The sequence below is a fragment of the Thunnus albacares genome, chromosome 6, assembly GCF_914725855.1.
Source record: "Thunnus albacares chromosome 6, fThuAlb1.1, whole genome shotgun sequence".
Classification (NCBI taxonomy): Eukaryota; Metazoa; Chordata; class Actinopteri; order Scombriformes; family Scombridae; genus Thunnus; species Thunnus albacares.
In genome coordinates this window covers 28,595,810-28,614,926 of record NC_058111.1, presented here as the reverse complement: position 1 = coordinate 28,614,926, position 19,117 = coordinate 28,595,810, and the positions used below count along the sequence as shown (strand labels likewise).

At 43.3% G+C, this 19,117-nt stretch overlaps 1 protein-coding gene across 2 annotated transcripts; it reads left to right on the top strand.

The window, feature by feature from the left end:
- Positions 1-1,096: 1,096 nt before the first annotated feature.
- Positions 1,097-18,739, top strand: LOC122983581 (period circadian protein homolog 2-like). Of its 2 annotated transcripts, none has more exons than XM_044353455.1 (22): positions 1,097-1,238; positions 5,155-5,718; positions 7,978-8,070; positions 8,511-8,665; positions 8,950-9,071; positions 9,586-9,787; positions 10,052-10,103; positions 10,674-10,816; positions 11,226-11,304; positions 11,505-11,611; positions 11,797-11,950; positions 12,197-12,305; positions 12,386-12,665; positions 12,880-13,039; positions 13,144-13,280; positions 13,392-13,598; positions 13,749-13,994; positions 14,293-15,446; positions 15,675-15,894; positions 16,115-16,349; positions 16,578-16,728; positions 18,068-18,739. In XM_044353455.1, exons 2-22 carry the CDS (start codon positions 5,264-5,266, stop codon positions 18,221-18,223), a joined length of 4,617 nt encoding a protein of 1,538 aa, XP_044209390.1. In that variant the 5' UTR covers positions 1,097-1,238; positions 5,155-5,263; the 3' UTR covers positions 18,224-18,739. The 2 variants fall into 2 exon arrangements, with proteins under 2 accessions (XP_044209390.1, XP_044209389.1); XM_044353454.1 differs by having other exon boundaries at positions 12,877-13,039.
- The last annotated feature ends 378 nt before the right edge of the window (positions 18,740-19,117 follow it).

Sequence of the window (19,117 nt, the reverse complement as noted above, 5' to 3'; positions counted from 1 at the left end):
TCTGCAGGAAGCTATTATATGGAGGCTCTTGGCATGAGAATGGGAAATATGATGTTGTGGCTGCCATGCCAGCATGTGAAAATAACACAGTTTATGCTCTCCAGGCTCAGCCACTCATGACGAACTCAGGCAACAAGCAAGAGTCCCATTCAACATAACAGCCTGTCCAACAAAGGCTTCAATCTGGAATAGGAGGAGGATGTAAAATCTCATCCCTCTAAAGTGTTAGGCAGTACCTGATGATGCAAGCAAGAGGGGTGGGGATGGGGGGAGGATCGGAAGTCAAATAAACATATGGCTTTTCCGTTTGTTTGTTTTTTACTTTGAATGTAGACTACAATCACAAATGTACACTTGTATAGTTAATTCATTTCTTCTCTCCAACAGCAAAACCTCCATAATGTCGGCAAACATTTTATACGTGCTTAAAGAAAGACGGCATCACTGCTGCAGTGCAATAAGAGATGTGACGCAGATAACTATGGAAAACATGTATTGCTATACCACCCGTGACAGTAGCTCCTTCGCTTCGAGATACTCTGTACGCTCATCGTTTTCCTCTGCAGACGTCTTTGACAGAAAAAAAACATAAGAGCGTGTGTTTAATTGTAAAATGTCATTCAGTTGCCATGTCTGTCTGTTAAACCCCTCACTTCAAATAACTCGCCGAGGAGTTATGTCATCTTATTTATAATTTTCTTACGCCGCATACGTTAAAGTCGTGGCAAGTTAAACGTATCTTAGCCTTATATTTAGTGTGGTTTATCGTTTCCTGGTTGTTTCCTCCTCAGACTTTTGCATTTATGTAATTTCAACACTCGATACGTTGTTTGGGACTCCGCTTAGTCGTAACTATCCAGCCCCACACTGCACGATACACACAACATGGGATTCCACGTGCAGTGGATGCCTTGTTTATATAAAACGACGGACAGCGCTCTGGACCAATGAGCTCCAGTTATTGTAACTACGTCATGTTATCCATGGTAACTCGTATTTTCCAGCCAATTGAAAAACGCTGTGGGTGGGGTCTGAATTGAGGTCATGCGCCGAGCTCGCCGATTGGCTGGTAGGTTGATGCCGGAGTGAGCCGGGGAGGAACCGCACAGTACTGTGTCAACCCGACTGAACTGAGGCACCCATTGACGATTACTGGATGTTTCTACTCACTGTTCGGCTTTGCTTTTACTTTACACCGAGGACATCCCGAGAGGTGATATTTTATTTCGACAGCACAGGTTGGTTTTCTCCTCAATTTGTACCTTTTTAGTTGTAGTAAGAATGAAAAAGCTGGGCGCAAAAAAATAAGTTGCATAACTTAACTCGATCTGCGCATGCGCGTCAATTCTGATTGCTCTACTTCTTCTACTTTTATAACCAATTTTACTGGTTCCAGGTTTTTCTATCCACCGGTAAAGGTAGAAAAATGCCCGCTTTTGTGACATGGCATCTCTGTGCCAAGCGGCTGGTGTTTTGTTTCAGGTTTTTTATCGCCTAACGTTACTTTTACATAACTGTGTCAGTGTACCGTGCAGTGGATTGCAGGTCAACGTGTGTGTGGATTGTGAATAGCAGGTCAATGGGAGTTAGATGGGGGAAGGGATGTTTGTTCCCATTACAAATATAGTTTTATTTTATTTTATTGAATTATCCTTTTACCTAAGGTACACACGTGCAGGCTATGTATGAAACATAATATACATTTTAATATAATCATTGGTTTGTAAAATGAGTAGTTAGTTTGAGGCTCAAGGAAAGCTGTGACATCAGCTCTATTCTTACAAGTAGTACAACTGAGAAAATTGCTGTATTTCACTATTGAAGGTAGATTTTGTTCGAATCTGACTATATTACTAATATTGGTTTGGTAAAGGATATATATATTATAGGTTTATTTCTAGCTTACCATCATTCAAGGTCTCCCTAGAGGCATAGGAGACTTTCTCCCTGCCACACTGAATATTAGGTCGACATGATCACCTCACTACAAGGTGGTTGAGTTTAAGATGATATACATGTTGATATTTAGCCTTCATTGGAAGACCTCTGGTACCTTGAACTTATATGGACTCCTGAAAAGTGCACATAGCACAGGTCGCCTTCATATGACCCCACAGAAGGTTAACTAGAAGATTTCTTGTAAGGCAAAAATAGTGATTAACTCTTGGTAACATTGTTCCAGCTCCCTAGAAGATACTTTATATCACACCACTTAAGAGGTTACTTAATAGATTGACTGTTAAGTGTCATTACTCTTGACACCAATCATATGGTATATAAGTAATAACGTAGTAAGTTGTGTAGTATATAGTGACAGTCATCTGATGTCACTCATTGTGATGTCTTATCAGTGAAATACCGGAATAAACCTAAACATGAGGTGTTCAAATACTACCCACAAATGATTCCAGCATATGCGTAGTATATTTGCAGTTATTCTCTTCTGATAACATCAGACTAATGTGTTTCCCCCTGTGTTTCACTGGACTGTGTAAACTTTAAGATTAGACAACTATTTAATATAAACTGTAAGATTTCCTATTTTTGCATTTGCTTGTGTGATTTCATTGATGAATGGACTTCAGAAGCACAGTAGCTGGATACAGTTGAAAGCATGTGGTTTTATGAAACAAGGCTATAATTGCTTTGTGCTGCACTTTATCCAAATCCATGTGACTGGAGCAGCGTTGTATAATGCCTGAGATCTGTGCTAGTGTGTTGGGTGTTTCAGCACTCTGGGTGAAACAGCGCTGAGCTGGAGGCAGTGGGAGTTCAGTTTCATTATGTCATGTCTTCTGCTCTGTGCTCTGAGTTACATGATTATGTGCACGTTTCTTGGGGAGTTTTAAATATTTTTTTGGGGGGGAAAAATATTTAGCACTTGTTAAATCTCGGTTGCTTGTCTGTTCAGTAATGTTGATGGAGAAAGGGCTCTCTGGTAAGCTCATATCCTTATTGCATGTTCCTATAAAGTTTGAAAACTCTTAAAAATGCTGTAAATTCATGATTGTTGATTTGAGTTTGTTTTCTATTGCTGTTACAGACCAGCCGATATCATGGCTGCTTTGTGATTTAGAAGTGAGCTAATAGACCGTTTTGCAACAATTCTTCTGCAACAGTCCCTGATATATTTTGTGTTTGGTAACAGTTTTATTATGTTAACCTAGTTTTTAAATGTTTTGTTTTACTGTTGGCTGTTCAAGGCCTTAACACTCTGTCGTGCTGCATGCAGTTTACAGCTACTGTTTCATCTAAGCTCACTGATAGTTTAAGAATTCAGTGATAGGATTTTGTGTGATAAAGTGCTGTGTCAGAAGTCTAAGCATACTATTCATTTAGTTATCATCTTTTTTTCTCTGTGCAAAAGGTAATAATAAGACTCTGTGACATGATTATAACCTGCGATCAACCTTGAATGCCCCCGATTGGCTGACATAATTCTAACCTGTTGTCACTCCCCGCTTTCTCCTGATTGGTTACTTGAAGCAGCCAATAGAAAGTCCCCTCTGAGCGCTTGGCTACTGACTCAGTTTGACTCGGGAGTGGGTCATTTCCGACGGTAGCAGTGGGTGTGTGGCTGGAAATCCTGCTACATTTTTGCTAGATCTTTAAACATGACAAAACCTTCCCTTAAAACTTGGAGAAGTTATGTAAAACAGCTTATGTAAAGAGCAAAGAATATGCAGAATTTGAATGCTTACATAAATAGCTGCAACCTGATCTTGGATAGCTGAAAAACAGTGAAATAGTTTGGATTTGGATTCTGTGTCTGTTGCCAATATTTCCTAATAGGGCTTTAACAGACATAAATAGCTCCAACTACTGCTGTTACACACTCCAAGGCTGTGGAGGGCGTAGGAAGAGGAGGAGGAGGCTGTAGAGCTGATGGAAACTGTTTCTGTTATATTTATATCAAGTTTCCTTTAAAGAACAAGATTTTTAACATTCCTAAATGTTTGTGATAGCGACTTATTTAACTGTGCTTAGCCCCAAGCAAATAACATTGAACCTCAATGTGGATGCTCATGTTACCAAGATACTGTGACATGTAACACACAGATCTTTAAAGGTGATACTTGTGTAATTACTGGATGTGAAAAGGAGGTAAAGGTTGCTCGAGGAAGTACGCAGAAGTATCTTTTTTTATGTTGCTTGTCAATTCAGCAGCACTGTTACGTAAGGCTACATTTATTTGATTTAGACCTAAGTGGTCATAGACAATGCATCATCACATCTGTTTATCATCTGTTTGTGTGGGATCCGTATCCATGGCATTTCATCTGTTATTGTGCTTTATATGATTACATGTGACAAATACACTTGATTGATTGATAATGATAGTACTACTATTTGTGAGGTGGAGCCATTTTCTCCCCTGGAATTGATTGTCAGTTTTTCCTCCGCCTGCTTATTAGTTTATTTGTGAAGGGCAAAGCCGTTGGTTTGCAGAACAGCTGCTGCAGACAGGTGCACAACAACGTCAAAACTATAAATGATTTTTTCCAAAATTTGTCCTGCTGGTTTGTGCAAGGTGAAGGTTTTTATTTGTGTTATGTCTTCAGAGCTGTGTTTCCATCCGTCAACTCACCTTTCATCTGAAAAGGCTCTTGAAAAATTGAACCGGATCATTCTGGTGTGGGGCTTAAATCCACCCAGAAAGGGCAAACGGCGGCCTATTTGCTGTGCACACCTTTTGAAGGACGGATGGCAGCAGGCTTGGTGTGTGTGGGTGTGTGTATGTGTGTGTAGCACAACAAGATCCATTTATCTGTGCTGCTGTGCCCTTTTCTTTAGGCTACAATGGTAATCAGATAAAAGTGATGGCCACCGTATATTTGATGGTTTCTTCTAATCTCCATTGATTGCTTCTAATTTTAGGACTTGTTGGTAGGATCGCAACAGCGGGGTCAGCCTTATAAATGTGAAGGTCCGTGACTAAGCGACTGACTGAGTGATGAAGTTAGACCATTGGTCAGCCGAATGCCGCCACTTCTCTTATCCGTTTGAAATTAAAAGCCCTCTAGCGTTTCATACATGGTCCAGCTATATACTTTGATCTCGTCTTGTCTCTTTACTATTGATCTACTATCTGTGGAAGTGCACTGTATTGTATATTGAGTTATTTCACCTGTGTTTTTTTTCTCCCTCCTTTAGATTAGATCATCCCTCTTGAGGCATCAACTCCATTTGCATCCCAGTGTCTACTGCCGTTACCATGTGGAAGGTAACTTAATCTCCCAGCTTTTGCCCTGTGGCCTGTCTAATGTCTGAGGACAGCGATCCAAAACACTACCCGTACTCAACCCTGGACGGGCACGAACGAAACCGGGAGAGGGTCGGCTTCCAGCTGGAGGAAGAAGAAGGTTCTCCTTGTGGCTCCATCAGCCAGCTGCACCGCATGGCCAGCGGCTACAACGAGGGTTGTGGCGGGCAGGACGGGGTCGAACTGGAACCGGAGTTAGGCTTAGCCTCTGAGGGGAGCGACAGCAGCCATGAGCACCCAGCCTCACCGGGCTCCCCGCATGATGACAGGAAGCGGCCACGCCCAACCTTACACGAGGATGTAGAAATGGGTGGCAGTGGTTCGAGTGGGAGTGGGACAGAATCTCATGGCAACGAGTCGCATGGCAATGAGTCCCACGGAAATGAATCTGTGGGCAGCTCGAACGGCAACGGCAAGGATTCTGCTCTGATGGAGTCGTCAGGGAGCAACAAGAGGTGAGAGCACATCAAATGCACTGAATCACGGTAAATCAAGTTTTTTCCCACCACCATGGGGGAGCAGACCATCTGGTTCATGGAAGTAAGGTTCATTAAATGTAATAGAAAGGCCATTTTCTCCTGTGTGAGTCATTTGTTGCTGTGAGTCATTGTTGTAGTCTTGTTGAGAATGTCTCAGACTGAGGAACGAAGCAGGTATTTTATTCCTGATTATGCAACAGACTGGAAGAAAACAACATAACTGTTGGCATAGTTTCATTTAGAGATAACTTGCTATTACATTATAATAAGGAAAAACATTTCTATGCTGGAATAATGAACAAATGATGCAGGCTCATTAACAAAGTGGATTATCCAAGAATTGTCAGTTCTGTAGGTGTTATTAGATAAATCATATGGAATATTCGAAATATTGAAATAACGCTCAGTTAGCCCAACAGAGATGATAGTTGCATCATTTTATTAAGACTTCTGGGTTCTAGCTGTAATGTGGTCCTTGCTAGCTGGGGCTTACTCTCTGTTGATTAACCATATCAGATTCAAAGATACGAGGGACGTGCCCTTCTACATCTGTCTGCCGATCATTTTCATCTGAGTCTGAAGAAAACAGAACACCAACTGGAGGTCGGCTGTTACATAACCAGCGCTAATGTTTTCCCTACCTCCATTTATATCCGTGAGCATTGCCGTGCACAGACATTTTGGGAGGCAGGTGCTCAAGCGAAAAAAAGGGCAGTGATAGTTGAATACATGAATTCACATTACACCTCTGTTGGGTCATCTCATTGATCAGCAGGCAGCACAGCCATGATGCTGTTGCAGTATGAACACGCACACACACGCTAAGTGAATGGAAAAACCAACGGATCAGTTTTACAGTCGAAAGGGAGTCAATCGAACTGTGTCTCATCAGAAGTTTTTTGCAGTTTTTTAATGATGAAATCAACCCGATCTATGTATAAGTAAAGTAAAAGTTTATCAAGTTGACCTTTGAGTCCTGTTCACCAATAAATTCAGACTCTTTCTCAGAGTGGAAACCCCTCAGAGAATAAAAATGAAAACTATCAGTCACATTGTTGGACCAGAGAGAAAACTGCAGACAGACAAGTGATGGAAAGAAGATGAACAGGGAGTCATACCACCTTAAAGATGGCTGGAGGGGGAAATACACAGTGTTCAGACATACACCCATTACACTACTTGCCCACTGCCGTTTTGCTTTTTTTTTTAATAGAAATACAACCCATTTACTTCATTTTCGCGTAGCAGTGCCCACAGTTATCAAATAAAAAAAAACTCTAATTTGTAAAATACTAAGCGTGTTATCAATACATAGTCAGACAACGGATGTTACAATCATAAAATGAAAGTGTCTGCTCCATGACCGTCTGCAGCAGCAGCAGAGTCGCAGCACAGAGTAGCAGAGTGAGAGATCTGTCCTCCCTCCTGCTCTCTGCTGTAAACACACGTAGTTGTTAGTGAGCAGCTGCTGTTGTCTCCCCGGGTTTCAGTGCTTGTTTTCGGCAGAAATTGTCCCGCTCTCTGCCTGCTCTGCCTGCTCCCGGTGAGTCTCTCTCCGGATGGCAGGCAGGTTGCTACGCTACTTATGTAATACATGTAAGTTTAGAAAACGTCTTAAAATACATACTAAAAAAATTCCCTGACGCTTAGGCCAAGCGAGTGGTCAACTCTGGGCAGGCAGCCCGCCGGGCTTACAATACACTGGCAGAAACTCTGTAACAGAAGAGCTGCTGATACATGATGAGAGGAGGAGACAAGAGATAAGGAGTAAGAAGGAGAGGAAAGATGCAAGATGGAGACAGTAGAGGGGACTTAGCATGATGGTCTGAATAATAGAATAAAAAATATGAACTTCTCACAATTTTCTCTTCTAAATATTCTCTTTGAGTGAAATTATCCTCTGTAATGAAACAGCACACTATGAGAAAATGGGTTGTGTACATGTAGCAGTGCACCACAGGTCCCTGACCTGTGCTGTCTTACTTGTTTTTATCCAGGAATAGAAATGTTTGTTGACCCACCGGTTTGCTCCTTGTTAGCTGCTGATCATATTGTGTAGACTCTATAAAAGGGATACAGATGGTATGTCTGGCACTCTATAACAAGTCCTTGACTCACTTAATGTGTTTTGTCTTACCTTTGTTTTGGAGCTCTAACTGTTCTTTCATAATGCTCAGTTTTGTGGTCTTCCTGTACACCCTCTTCAATAACATTACATGTTGTTTATGGTTACAGCTCAAACTCTCACAGCCCCTCGCCGCCAAGCAGCTCCAACGCCTTTAGTCTGGTGAGCTCCGAGCAGGACAACCCTTCAACCAGCGGCTGCAGGTTAGTACACACCCTAAAAACCCCACTGCAGTGATTTATGATAAGTTGTCTTAATGTCAGGGGTATAACTTCACAGTCATCTCACAATTAATGAGCCATGGTTTGATACACTCCCTTTCCTTTTTATAAAGTTCAACTGATAATAAACTGTCAAAAGAGGAGATTCTTTATTTATTCCTCCATAGACATCAAATCTGTTGTCAGTGGGAGTTTTGTACTTGAACGCAGCAGTAGAAAGCTGAGTTCTTGAAGTCAGATCCACAGAAGATGCATCCCAGTGTCAATTGATCCTTTCATACCCCATCCCCTTACATACCGTTAGCTACCCCCTCCTATTCTGCTCCCCCATGCTGGAAAGCTGTGCTTCTGAGAGTATGACAGCACTAGTAAGACCTTGTCATTTTGACGTCATGTGTATCTGTCTCATGCATGCACTGCAGCAGCGAACAGTCAGCCAAAGCTAAGACACAGAAGGAGCTCTTTAAGACCCTCAAGGAGCTGAAGATGCACTTGCCGTCGGAAAAGAGGAGCAAGGGCAAGTCCAGCACCGTCAACACGCTCAAATATGCCCTGCGATGTGTCAAGCAGGTGAAAGGTAAGACTTGCTTCTTTTGGCCTTTTTTTTCATGCACGTGCTCATACATGCATACATTTTTCTTTGATTATTCAGAATATTTGTGACATTTAAACCAGTCTTGGGAAATACACATACATTCTTAATCATGTTCTGCGGTTTTAAGTGTGAATAATGTATGAACATTTTTACAAATGAGGTCTTCTGGTTATGAAATGAAGCATGCCGCTTAGTAAAGTATAATATCCCCTGACCACATATGCAAAATGATTTGTGCATCAATCCGTTCTTTCTTTGATTTTCAGCCAATGAGGAATATTACCAGATGCTGATGACTAATGACAGTCAGCCACCAGGTTTTGACGTATCATCCTACACCATCGAGGAAATCAACAGCATCACCTCTGAATACACCCTCAAAAACACTGTAAGTACTTCGCTCTCCACCTCACAATGCACCTCCAACACCATTAGCATCCTAAATATCTAATAACACATCTGTGGTGATAACACACATTTTTTGCAAGTGAATAATGGTGGGAGATGTGTGAACGAATAAGTCTTGTTTTGGTTCCTTGTGTTAATCAGATTGTGCTCAATAAAAAGCAAAGCAAAAAAAAAATCTCAAAAGCTAAAATTTGATGATGTTAAACCCGTTCTGTAAAATGAGTGATGTATATCACAACTGACTCATCTTAATTTGTCTCCTTAGGTTAGAAAATTCAAGTCAAATTAATTTTTGATTTCCTTAAAATTCAATTTGGCAGTAAAAATAAATCATATATACCATGAGATTATTTGAATTATTTAACTTTATGACAAAAGTCATAATTTTCTTCACTCAAGGAGCCAAGCTTATCTTTTTCTTTTACTTGCAGTTTCATGTTCAGTGAAATTAAAAATTACCTAACTGTCAATTTTTAAAATCTTTTTACCTGCAGGATATATTTGCTGTAGCTGTCTCCCTCATCACGGGGAAGATTGTTTACATCTCAGACCAGGCGGCGTCCATCTTGAACTGCAAGCCTGAAGTGTTCAACAATGCCAAGTTTGTGGAGTTCCTGACACCTCAGGATGTTAGCATGTTCTACAGCTTCACCACACCCTACCGCCTGCCGTCATGGAGCATGTGCACCGGAGCAGGTACCAGCAATCTCTGAACTAAAATCTTTATGTAAAAATATTTTTTAACCTGTCTTAAAGTTGGAGTTTTAAAACTCTTGTATTTGCCTCTCTTCCCTGTTTGGATGATAGACAAACTTCTCAGGTCCTGTCACCAGAGCGTTGAATATAGATGACTAACAGATGGCCTTTTGGAAAAAGTCCATTTAATCTAATGCATTTGATGAGATATTCATCCTGTCCTCTTTTTCTCCCCACCTCCTTCTCTCTCTCTGTCTTATTCAGAGTCTTCTCCCACGGAGTGCATGCAGGAGAAATCCTTCTTTTGCCGCATCAGGTGAGTGGCAGCAGCCAACAGCTTCTCTGATCCATAGTTTCCTGCTCAAACAAGCTCTGAGTCAGCAAAGAGTTGATGAGCAGGAGAGAGGATGACTGAGAAGAGTGAGGAAGTTCGCAGCTGTGAGCTTTTGACCTTTATCTCCATCTAGTGGCCAGATGGGAACTTACAGCTACAGTTTTAGCTCAGAGCATTTTGTTGGCCTTTTAAATATTGGATGTTTTTGTCAGGTATAGCTTGGATAAATTAGTATACAGTTTTGATATATATTTAAAAGTCATGAAGGAAACATTAAAAACTGGAGTTTATCCTAAGCACAGTATTTGATCACTTTTAAAATATTTCCCTGGATTGAAAATTAAAATGAAATAGTGGTGACTCACTGGATCTCTGGTTTTGATGTGTCTTTGCTTTAGTTCATATCTACAACAACAGAAAATGCAGTTTCTTATGGATAAAAGTAGAGATTCAGGCAAAGGCCTCTTTAAGTGATACTCCAATAGCATGGAACCATTGCAGAACTCATCTGAAAAACACAAATGATTAATAGTGTGTCTGTGTGTGTTGTAGTGGTGGTAAGGAGCGTGAAGGGGATCTCCAGTACTATCCTTTCCGTATGACTCCCTACCTGATGAAAGTCCAGGATCCTGAGCTGGCTGAGGAACAGTTCTGCTGCCTCCTGCTGGCTGAGAGGGTGCACTCTGGTTATGAAGGTGAGACCCGTGACCACAAATACATGGTTTCACACACATTTTTAGTGTTCATTTTACATTTTATACTGTCTCACATATAACACTTGGTAATTGATGTTTTATATTTGGTGCTCTAAACATTTGGTATCCTGTTGGTTAGTCTTTGGAGATGTCATTTGGGCAATCTATAATGAACCAGTTGAATTTGATTAAGGTGTTTAGAAGATTTTCATGCAGTGACAATATTTTAAACACTGCATGGCAGTCATTTCACACAATTTGTTAATTGTAGTTAGTTGGAGTTGGTAAAGTTTCATTTTTCACATCTTTGGGTGTACATAGTCCAGGCATTAGTGGTTCTTATGATTTTTTTTTTTAATGATTACCATTATAATAATGAGTTTTTTTGTCTTCTTTTGTCTGTCCACAGCACCCAGAATCCCTACAGACAAACGTATCTTCACCACCACACACACACCTAACTGTGTGTTCCAGGATGTGGATGAGAGGTAAGTGTGGAAAAGCCTTAATAAAGTGTCTTATTTCATATGTGAGTATGTGCGACTGTGCTTTCTGTTGAATACAAAAAAGTTTTAAATTAGTTTTCATGGCATAGAAAACTCATGGAACTATGAAGTTCAGGAAAGTTGCAGTCAGTCTTAAATGTGCTGTGAATTAAATCTATAACATGTTGTTGTTTCTCTATCAGGGCTGTTCCTCTGTTGGGTTTCCTCCCTCAGGACCTGATTGGGACCCCCGTGCTGCTCAATCTGCACCCAAGTGACCGACCCTTAATGTTGGCTGTGCATCGCAAGAGTAAGAATCATTTTTAATCACTTGATCTTCTTAATTAAAACATTTTTGTATCTACAGTTAATACTAATATCTACAAAACCATTAGTTAAATAGTTATTGTTTAGTTAAACTGACATCAGTAGCATACTGTTGATGTTGTTTAGCTCTCTGTTTCTCACACACTCTCTGCCTTCTTCTACCAACAGTCCTGCAGTATGCTGGTCAGCCATTTGACCATTCCTCCATCCGTTTCTGTGCAAGAAATGGGGAGTATATCACCACCGACACCAGCTGGTCCAGCTTTGTCAACCCCTGGAGCCGCAAGGTCTCCTTTGTCATTGGCAGGCACAAAGTCCGCATGTGAGTATACACTTGGACACATACTGTATATTTGCAACACTTGTGAAGAACTGAAAACACTTGTACATTCATTCCTAAACATCCGCTCTTACCCTCACTTTAACTCAATCATAAATCTAAGTGTTTTTATTTCAAGCTCACAGTTTATCTCTGCTGAGCATGTTTATGATTAATATAAATTCTGGTCATTAGTCTTGACTACTGTCTGTGTAAACATATCTGATGATCATGGTGTGTGTGTTTCAGGGGTCCTGTGAACGAAGATGTGTTTGCAGCACCAGCTTTCCATGGAGGGAAGATCATGGACTCAGACATCCAGGAAATTAGTGAACAGATCCACAGGCTCCTACTCCAAGTATGTACACACACCAGACTTTCTCTTTCACCTTTCATACACACATGAGTCAGTCTCTGTAACAGCCTTTCTTCCCTCAGCCGGTCCACAACATGGGCTCCAGCGGTTATGGTAGCCATGGCAGCAATGGTTCCCATGAACAACTGGTGAGCATCAGCTCGTCCAGTGAGAGCAACGGGAACGTCACAACGGGGAACACAGCGGAGGAGACGGGCAAGGCCAAGCCTCCCAGGACATTCCAGGAGATTTGTAAGGGAGTCCACATGCTGAAGAACCAAGACTCCCAGGTCAGCCTGCGCTCCCCTCCCCCTTCACCCTCACCGTCTCCATCCAAGCCCGAACCAAAGAAGACTACTGACAGTGAGTTCAATTTAACATCACATAACACAAAACTTCTTCATTCTGTTGTCACTTTCAGTTAGAATTTGTAACCAGGATCACATACTGTATATTGTAAGCATCAGTCAAATCAAACTCTTCACCTTGGGGTGTACAGAAGCTCAAGTTGAATACACACACATACGTATGTTAGTGCAAATAGTCACATGCATTTTTTGGTGGCTGTCTTCAGCAGCAGCTGCAGCAGCTCAGAGGAGTCCAGCAGTGCGTCTGAAGGACTCAGCACCCCCTCCGCAGGCCAGAGACGGTACTGCAGCCAGCATGGAGGACTTCTCCTGCAAAGACCAGACTGTCTGCTCCTACCAGCAGATCAGCTGCCTCGACAGTGTCATCAGGTAAGTTTGTGTGTGTATACATGAATAATAATGGTTAAAACTTGTGCACATGAACGCATACTAAACATGCACTCTCTGATTCAACCCTTCTTTCTATCTCTCAGATACCTGGAGAGTTGTAACATCCCCATCACAGTGAAGAGAAAGTACCAGTTCTCCTCCAACACCACTTCCTCCAACTCTGATGATGACAAGAAGGGCTCAGTGGACGGCTTGCAAGTGACTCCGGATGCAAACACAGGCATGTGCACATCATTTGTTAGTGCCCCACATGTCACACACAATCTAGGATGTTTGAGCTGTGGTCATCTGTGGCTAGGAGCTAACAGAGGATCTCTCCCTCCCCATCCAGATCCTTTGATGCTAGATGCCCAGCCAGGCCTGTCAAACATGAAAGCACCTAAGAAGCCTCCATCTGGGGCAGCTGCTGTGGTGGGAGGCCCCCTGGCACCACTCACGCTGCCCAGCAAGGCTGAGAGTGTCGTGTCCATCACCTCGCAATGCAGCTACAGCAGCACCATCGTCCATGTGGGAGACAAGAAGCCTCAGCCAGAGTCTGGTGAGTTTTTATGTCCAATTTTCTTTTTATAGAAGTCATCTTGAAACCCTTCATACAGACACACAGCTGGAATGGCACAAGGTGTGTTTTAATCCAGCTGTTGCAATATAAATTCTGTTAGACTTATTATTGCTCCGATCCATCTGACAGAGATTATCGAGGATGTGGCAGGGAGCCCGGCACCCCCACCTTTGCCCATTAGCGTGGTGTCTCCGCCCAGCCAGGAAAAGGAGGCCTATAAGAGGCTGGGACTGACCAAGCAGGTGCTGGCAGCACACACCCAGAAAGAAGAGCAGGCCTTCCTCAACCGCTGCAGAGAGCTCCACAGCGCCAGGACCTTACAGAAGGACTGTTCCACATATCTGCACAAGCATAGAGGGCCAGCCCATGCTGAAGGTACAGACGATTATAGATGGTAGTTTATCAAAAATTAAAACTCCTTCTTTACAAATGGGGAGTATACAGGTGTAAAAGTTTAGGCCACCAGCAATGTCAAGATAAAAAGCAAGACAATTTGAAGGTTTCATGCTGTATCTGTTTCCATACTTGAATGTCCTCTACTGTGAATTTACTGTAATTAAATTAGTGGTTATTTAAAAATAATTATAACCAGGTATGTTCCTTTTAGTTTATTTTAAAAACTGTCAATGCTGAACAACAAACCCTCTGACCTGTTTGACATGTGTCATCTTAGAATCATCTGGACAGCGAGGTGCTGCCAAACAGGGTGCTACCAGGCCAGAGACTACTGCCAAGAAGGGCAGCCGCAACAGGAAGTCCAAGAAGCCACGCATGAAGCATCCTGAGTCGTCGGACAGTGCTGTGTCTAACCGCAAACCCCGGCCCCCTCTCCAGGGTCTCAACCAAACCTCGTGGTCCCCGTCCGAAGCATCCATGTCAGCTTTTAACGTGTCCTACCCAGCCATGGTGCCTGCATACCCGCTCTACCCCCCAGCACCTGCCGCCCAGGCTCAGGCCCCCCGCCCTGACCCCTCCCTTTCCACAGGCTTTGGAGAGGGACAGAGCACACAAGCCCCGCCCAACGCCACTCCATTCCCCGCCCCCATTGTTACACCTGTGGTGGCTTTAGTGCTGCCAAATTACCTCTTCCCCCAAATAGGACAGTTAAGTCAGATAGGCCAGCTGGGGGCTGCTCCTAGACCTACATTTTTCCCTGAGCAGACCCAGACACAACCTGCATACACTACCCAGCAGCCGTTTCAGCCCCAGCAGCCGGCCTACACCATGCAAACACAACCTCCCTTCACCAGCCAACAGCCGTTCCCTGTGCAGACTGCCTTTCCATCCCAGCAGCCATTCCAAGCCGCTCAGGCACCCTTCACTACCCAGCAGCCTTTCCAGGCTGCCCAGACGCCCTTTACTACCCAGCAGCCTTTCCAGGCTGCCCAGACCCCCTTTACTACCCAGCAGCCTTTCCAGGCCACACAGACTGCCTACACTACTCAGCAGCCCTTCGCTGCTCAGCCTTCTTTCCCAGTGCAGACTCAGTTTGTGACTCAAGCCCCTTATCCAGCTCAGCCCTTCCCCTACAGCCTAACTTCTGAGCCCCCCAAAACCTCGGCCATAGAGCCCCGAGAGGGGGCGGCGTCCCGCTCCTCCACTCCAGCCTCTGGGGCGCGGGAGCCCACGACATCACCACCACTGTTTGAGTCGCGGTGCAGCTCGCCCTTGCAGCTCAATCTGCTGAGCATGGAGGAGGGACAGCGCTCAGTGGAACGTCAGGACAGCACAGCGCCCCCTGCTGTAGCCCAAGGGAACAGCACAACAGCAGTGGGAGCAGCAGGGGAGAAGAACGGAACCACAGCCAAACCTGAAAGTCACCAACAGGTGAGAGACACAAACCAAGAAACCGACTGATGGAGGGAGACAGTATCTGTGAGTTCATAGTTTTACAGAAGTTGATCAGAGTTTAATGGGATGTAATATCAGAGCTTTATACAGCTGTTTGCACACTGATACAGTATACACACACCACCGCTTCTACATAAAGCCTGCCACAGTGTGTTAGAGATGTGTGTGGCGTTATCTCTGATGGGTTGCTGCCTTGTCTTTTAGGTTGCGTCTCCAGGAGATGGGGCTCACAGTGATGGTAACTCCTCTTCCTGTGACCTGCTTGACATTCTGCTGCAGGAGCAGGAGGATTCCCATTCTGGCACTGGATCAGCCACCTCTGGCTCCATGGGCTCAGGGTCTGGCTCTGGATCTGGCTCAGGATCCGGCTCAGGCTGTAATGGCTGTGGTACCTCAGCTAGTGGAGCCTCGGGCAGCAGAACAGGTCAGTAGAGGAACATCCTGGCTTCTTTCCTCTCAGTTAACTTGGATTGTTTATGCGTGATGCCACTAGTTTCTGATTGATTGATGTGATAAACATTTTCTACATCTTTACTCCCAAGCTCCTACAACTTTTTTTATCATTTACTCTGTTATTTGATACACATGCACAAGAAACTACTTTGCTTTTGACTGTTTCTCTGTCTCTCTTAATCTCCATACAGGGAGCAGCAACACCAGCAAGTACTTCGGCAGTGTTGACTCCCTAGAACACGACCCAAAGACCAAGGCCAAAGCCAAGACAAGAGGCGAAGGAGACTGTGAAGATGGCCAGTCGCAGGCCAAGGTCTCAACACAAGAGGGAGAGCATTTCATCAAATACGTCCTCCAGAAGCCCCTCTGGCTACTGATGGCCAATGCTGACAACAAGGTCATGATGACGTATCAAATGCCATCAAGGTGAGTCTATGAGTGGAATTAAGTTTTATTTTAGCAGGAAACACAACACAACAGCATATAAAGCCTTTTTTTCTTCTGTAGATTTTTTGTGTCTTAAACCCTTGTTTAGATTTTCTTCATTCATACTGATAGTGTGCAGATTTGTTCCTGTTTATATGCTCTATTTTAACTATGTAATGAATGTGTCAGTCTTGTTGGTCAACTGTATCTGTGTTTTCTGACCCACAGGGACATTCAGAAGGTCCTGCGGGAAGACAAGGAGAGGCTAAGGCAAATGCAGAAGAGCCAGCCTCACTTCTCCTCCGACCAGCGACGAGAGCTAGTGGAGGAACACCCCTGGATGAGAAGGGGGGGTCTACCTTCTGCTATCAATGTGAAGGTGAGAACCACACACACAAACACACACATTGTGTCTCATAGGCCCTGTTTACACCTGGTATTAACATGCGTCTCCACATGCGTCCTGAGTGACCACATGTGATCGGATCTCACTTCCCCTCTCTATATGCAAATAAACTAAAAATTCGATCGTTATTAACCGAACCGAGTTATGCAGCGATCTCTCCGCAGCTCTCCATTCAGAGACACTGTGTGCACTTACACACAAGACACAACAGCATAACTTCATTGATTATTTAAATCTCCATCAGCATCGGTCAGGATCTAATATTAATTCATGTTCTTTTACACATCCAAAGCAGCCGTCCTGATAAATCCTGAGCTCCATTATGTTGAGCAGCGCAGTAAAACTAAAAACTGTTGTTATCAACTTGACAGGACAGAAGAAACTATCCAGCTACGTTTCGCCTCTGAAATATTTTTTTAGACAGACAAGCAAAAAATAAATGGTTTAATTTCTATTCTAATTGTCGATTTGAAGAGGGAAACCGGTTAGGGATCCGGGAAAAACAGCAAAAAACGGGATGTGGGTTACGTTTTCAATTCACATGAAAAACAAAATTATTTGTTTTCTTATCAAACAAGTTGAGCAGCTTTGGACAGAGGGTCCTGTGTCTAGTCTGCCGGAAAATAGAGGATGTCAATTGAGTAGGCGGTCCTTCAATGTGGCCCAGGACGCATTGCATTTACACTACTAAAAGAATGTGGCCACATGTGGCCCAGACCACCTCCGAATGTGGTCTGAGTGATCGGATCTCAATCCGTCCTCAATGCGTCTTTGGTGCGTTTACACCTGTATTTAGAGCTGTCCACTTGTGATCGGATCACCTGAGACGGATGTTAATACCAGATGTAAACAGGGCTGTAGATCTGCAGCAGTGAGAAGAGATCATTTAGATGTCTTAAACATCAACACAGATCTCACCCAGTCTAACCTTTCTTATTCACTATTATTCACTATTGTTACACATAACAGGAGTAATTGACAACCGCTTTCTAAAAGTTTAAGTTTCTATATTTGGCTTCAAAGACATACTTTTTAAGGCACTGTAATTTAAAGGCACAAGGGATAGTTTTTTGCTGAATCAGTATAGACTAAACCAGTGGTTCCCATTTGTAGTGATGACGAGAACAACATTCTTAGTTAATGAAAAAAAAAGTATGAAAATGGTCAAATTTAAAGATGTTCAATATTGGCTGCAGCAGTCATCCTTCCAAGCCTGTACTGGTTGAACCATGGAGAAAAATGTGAGCTTGAGGCTATAGTAGCAGAGATAGTTACTAACAGCTTGTGTCTGTCTGTCTGTCTGTGTGTTCAGGAGTGTGTGTACTGTGAGGACGCAGCGGCAGCCCCCATCGAGGAGAACCTGCCAGAAATGGACATGGGTGAGCTGGGGGAGGAGCTGAGACAAGAAGGACAGAACACTCAGAGCCAATCAGAGGAGACACGGCCTCAACCGGACTCTGGCTCCTGAACACATCCCACCAGCAGGGGAAACATTCGAATAGTCATGGACCCTCATGATGCACACACGTTGTGGATGTGAGACAGAACAGCTGTGTGCCTGACCATCCTCATAAACCTCACACACACAACATAAACTCAAGCAGAACTCTCTGTTGCCATTGTGGTGGTTATGAGGATGTGTGCCGCTGGTGGGTTCGTATGTGTGTGTGTTGGGTGTAGGACTGCTGCTGAAATGCAGTTCTCAATGCGCCCACACAGGGGGCAATAGTGCTTTATGGAGGTCTTTGTATGCATGACCCTCATGTAGTACTTTTGCCAGCTCTCACACAAACACACACACACAATATCTCTGAAATGATCTGGGCCCAGCCTGCATGGTTGATGACGTCCAAGATATAAAATATTTTTTTATTTAATTGTTTCCCATCCTCTTTGTCACTCAGAGCTTTACAGCAACATTATTTCAAAAATGGCATGTAGTTCATGGCCATCTAATAAATATCTAACTATATTTGAAAAAAAAGTTTTTTTTCTATTTTGACTAAAGAACGGTCATTAAATGATTAACAAACTTCTATCATCAAGCAACACAGCATTGCTGTTAAAAAAGACTGCTGCCAGACATCATGTTTGTGTTTGCCACATGGTCCCATTCAAGCCCTACAAATCCCAGGATTCCCCTGGTTGGATTCCTCTATGGAGAATAGTTGTGGTGCTCACTGGATGATGTAGGCTGGGGTCAAAGGGCAGGGGCTCCCAATTTTTTGTCTTGAGTTTTTAGTCTCACTTCTCTCCTTGTACCTGAGTATTCTCAGTATCCAGGCATCAGCAGTGGAGATACATGTAGGCTGATTGTAACTTTCCCAAGTGCAAGATATTAATTTAACTATCATATTTATTT

Bases quoted from the DNA above. Each gene is read 5' to 3' on its own strand.
- LOC122983581 (XM_044353454.1), top strand. From the start codon at position 5,264: ATGTCTGAGGACAGCGATCCAAAACACTACCCGTACTCAACCCTGGAC. The intron at 8,666-8,949 runs GTAAGACTTGCT...TTTGATTTTCAG, and splicing joins ATGTGTCAAGCAGGTGAAAG to CCAATGAGGAATATTACCAG. The intron at 12,666-12,876 runs GTGAGTTCAATT...GGCTGTCTTCAG, and splicing joins ACCAAAGAAGACTACTGACA to CAGCAGCTGCAGCAGCTCAG.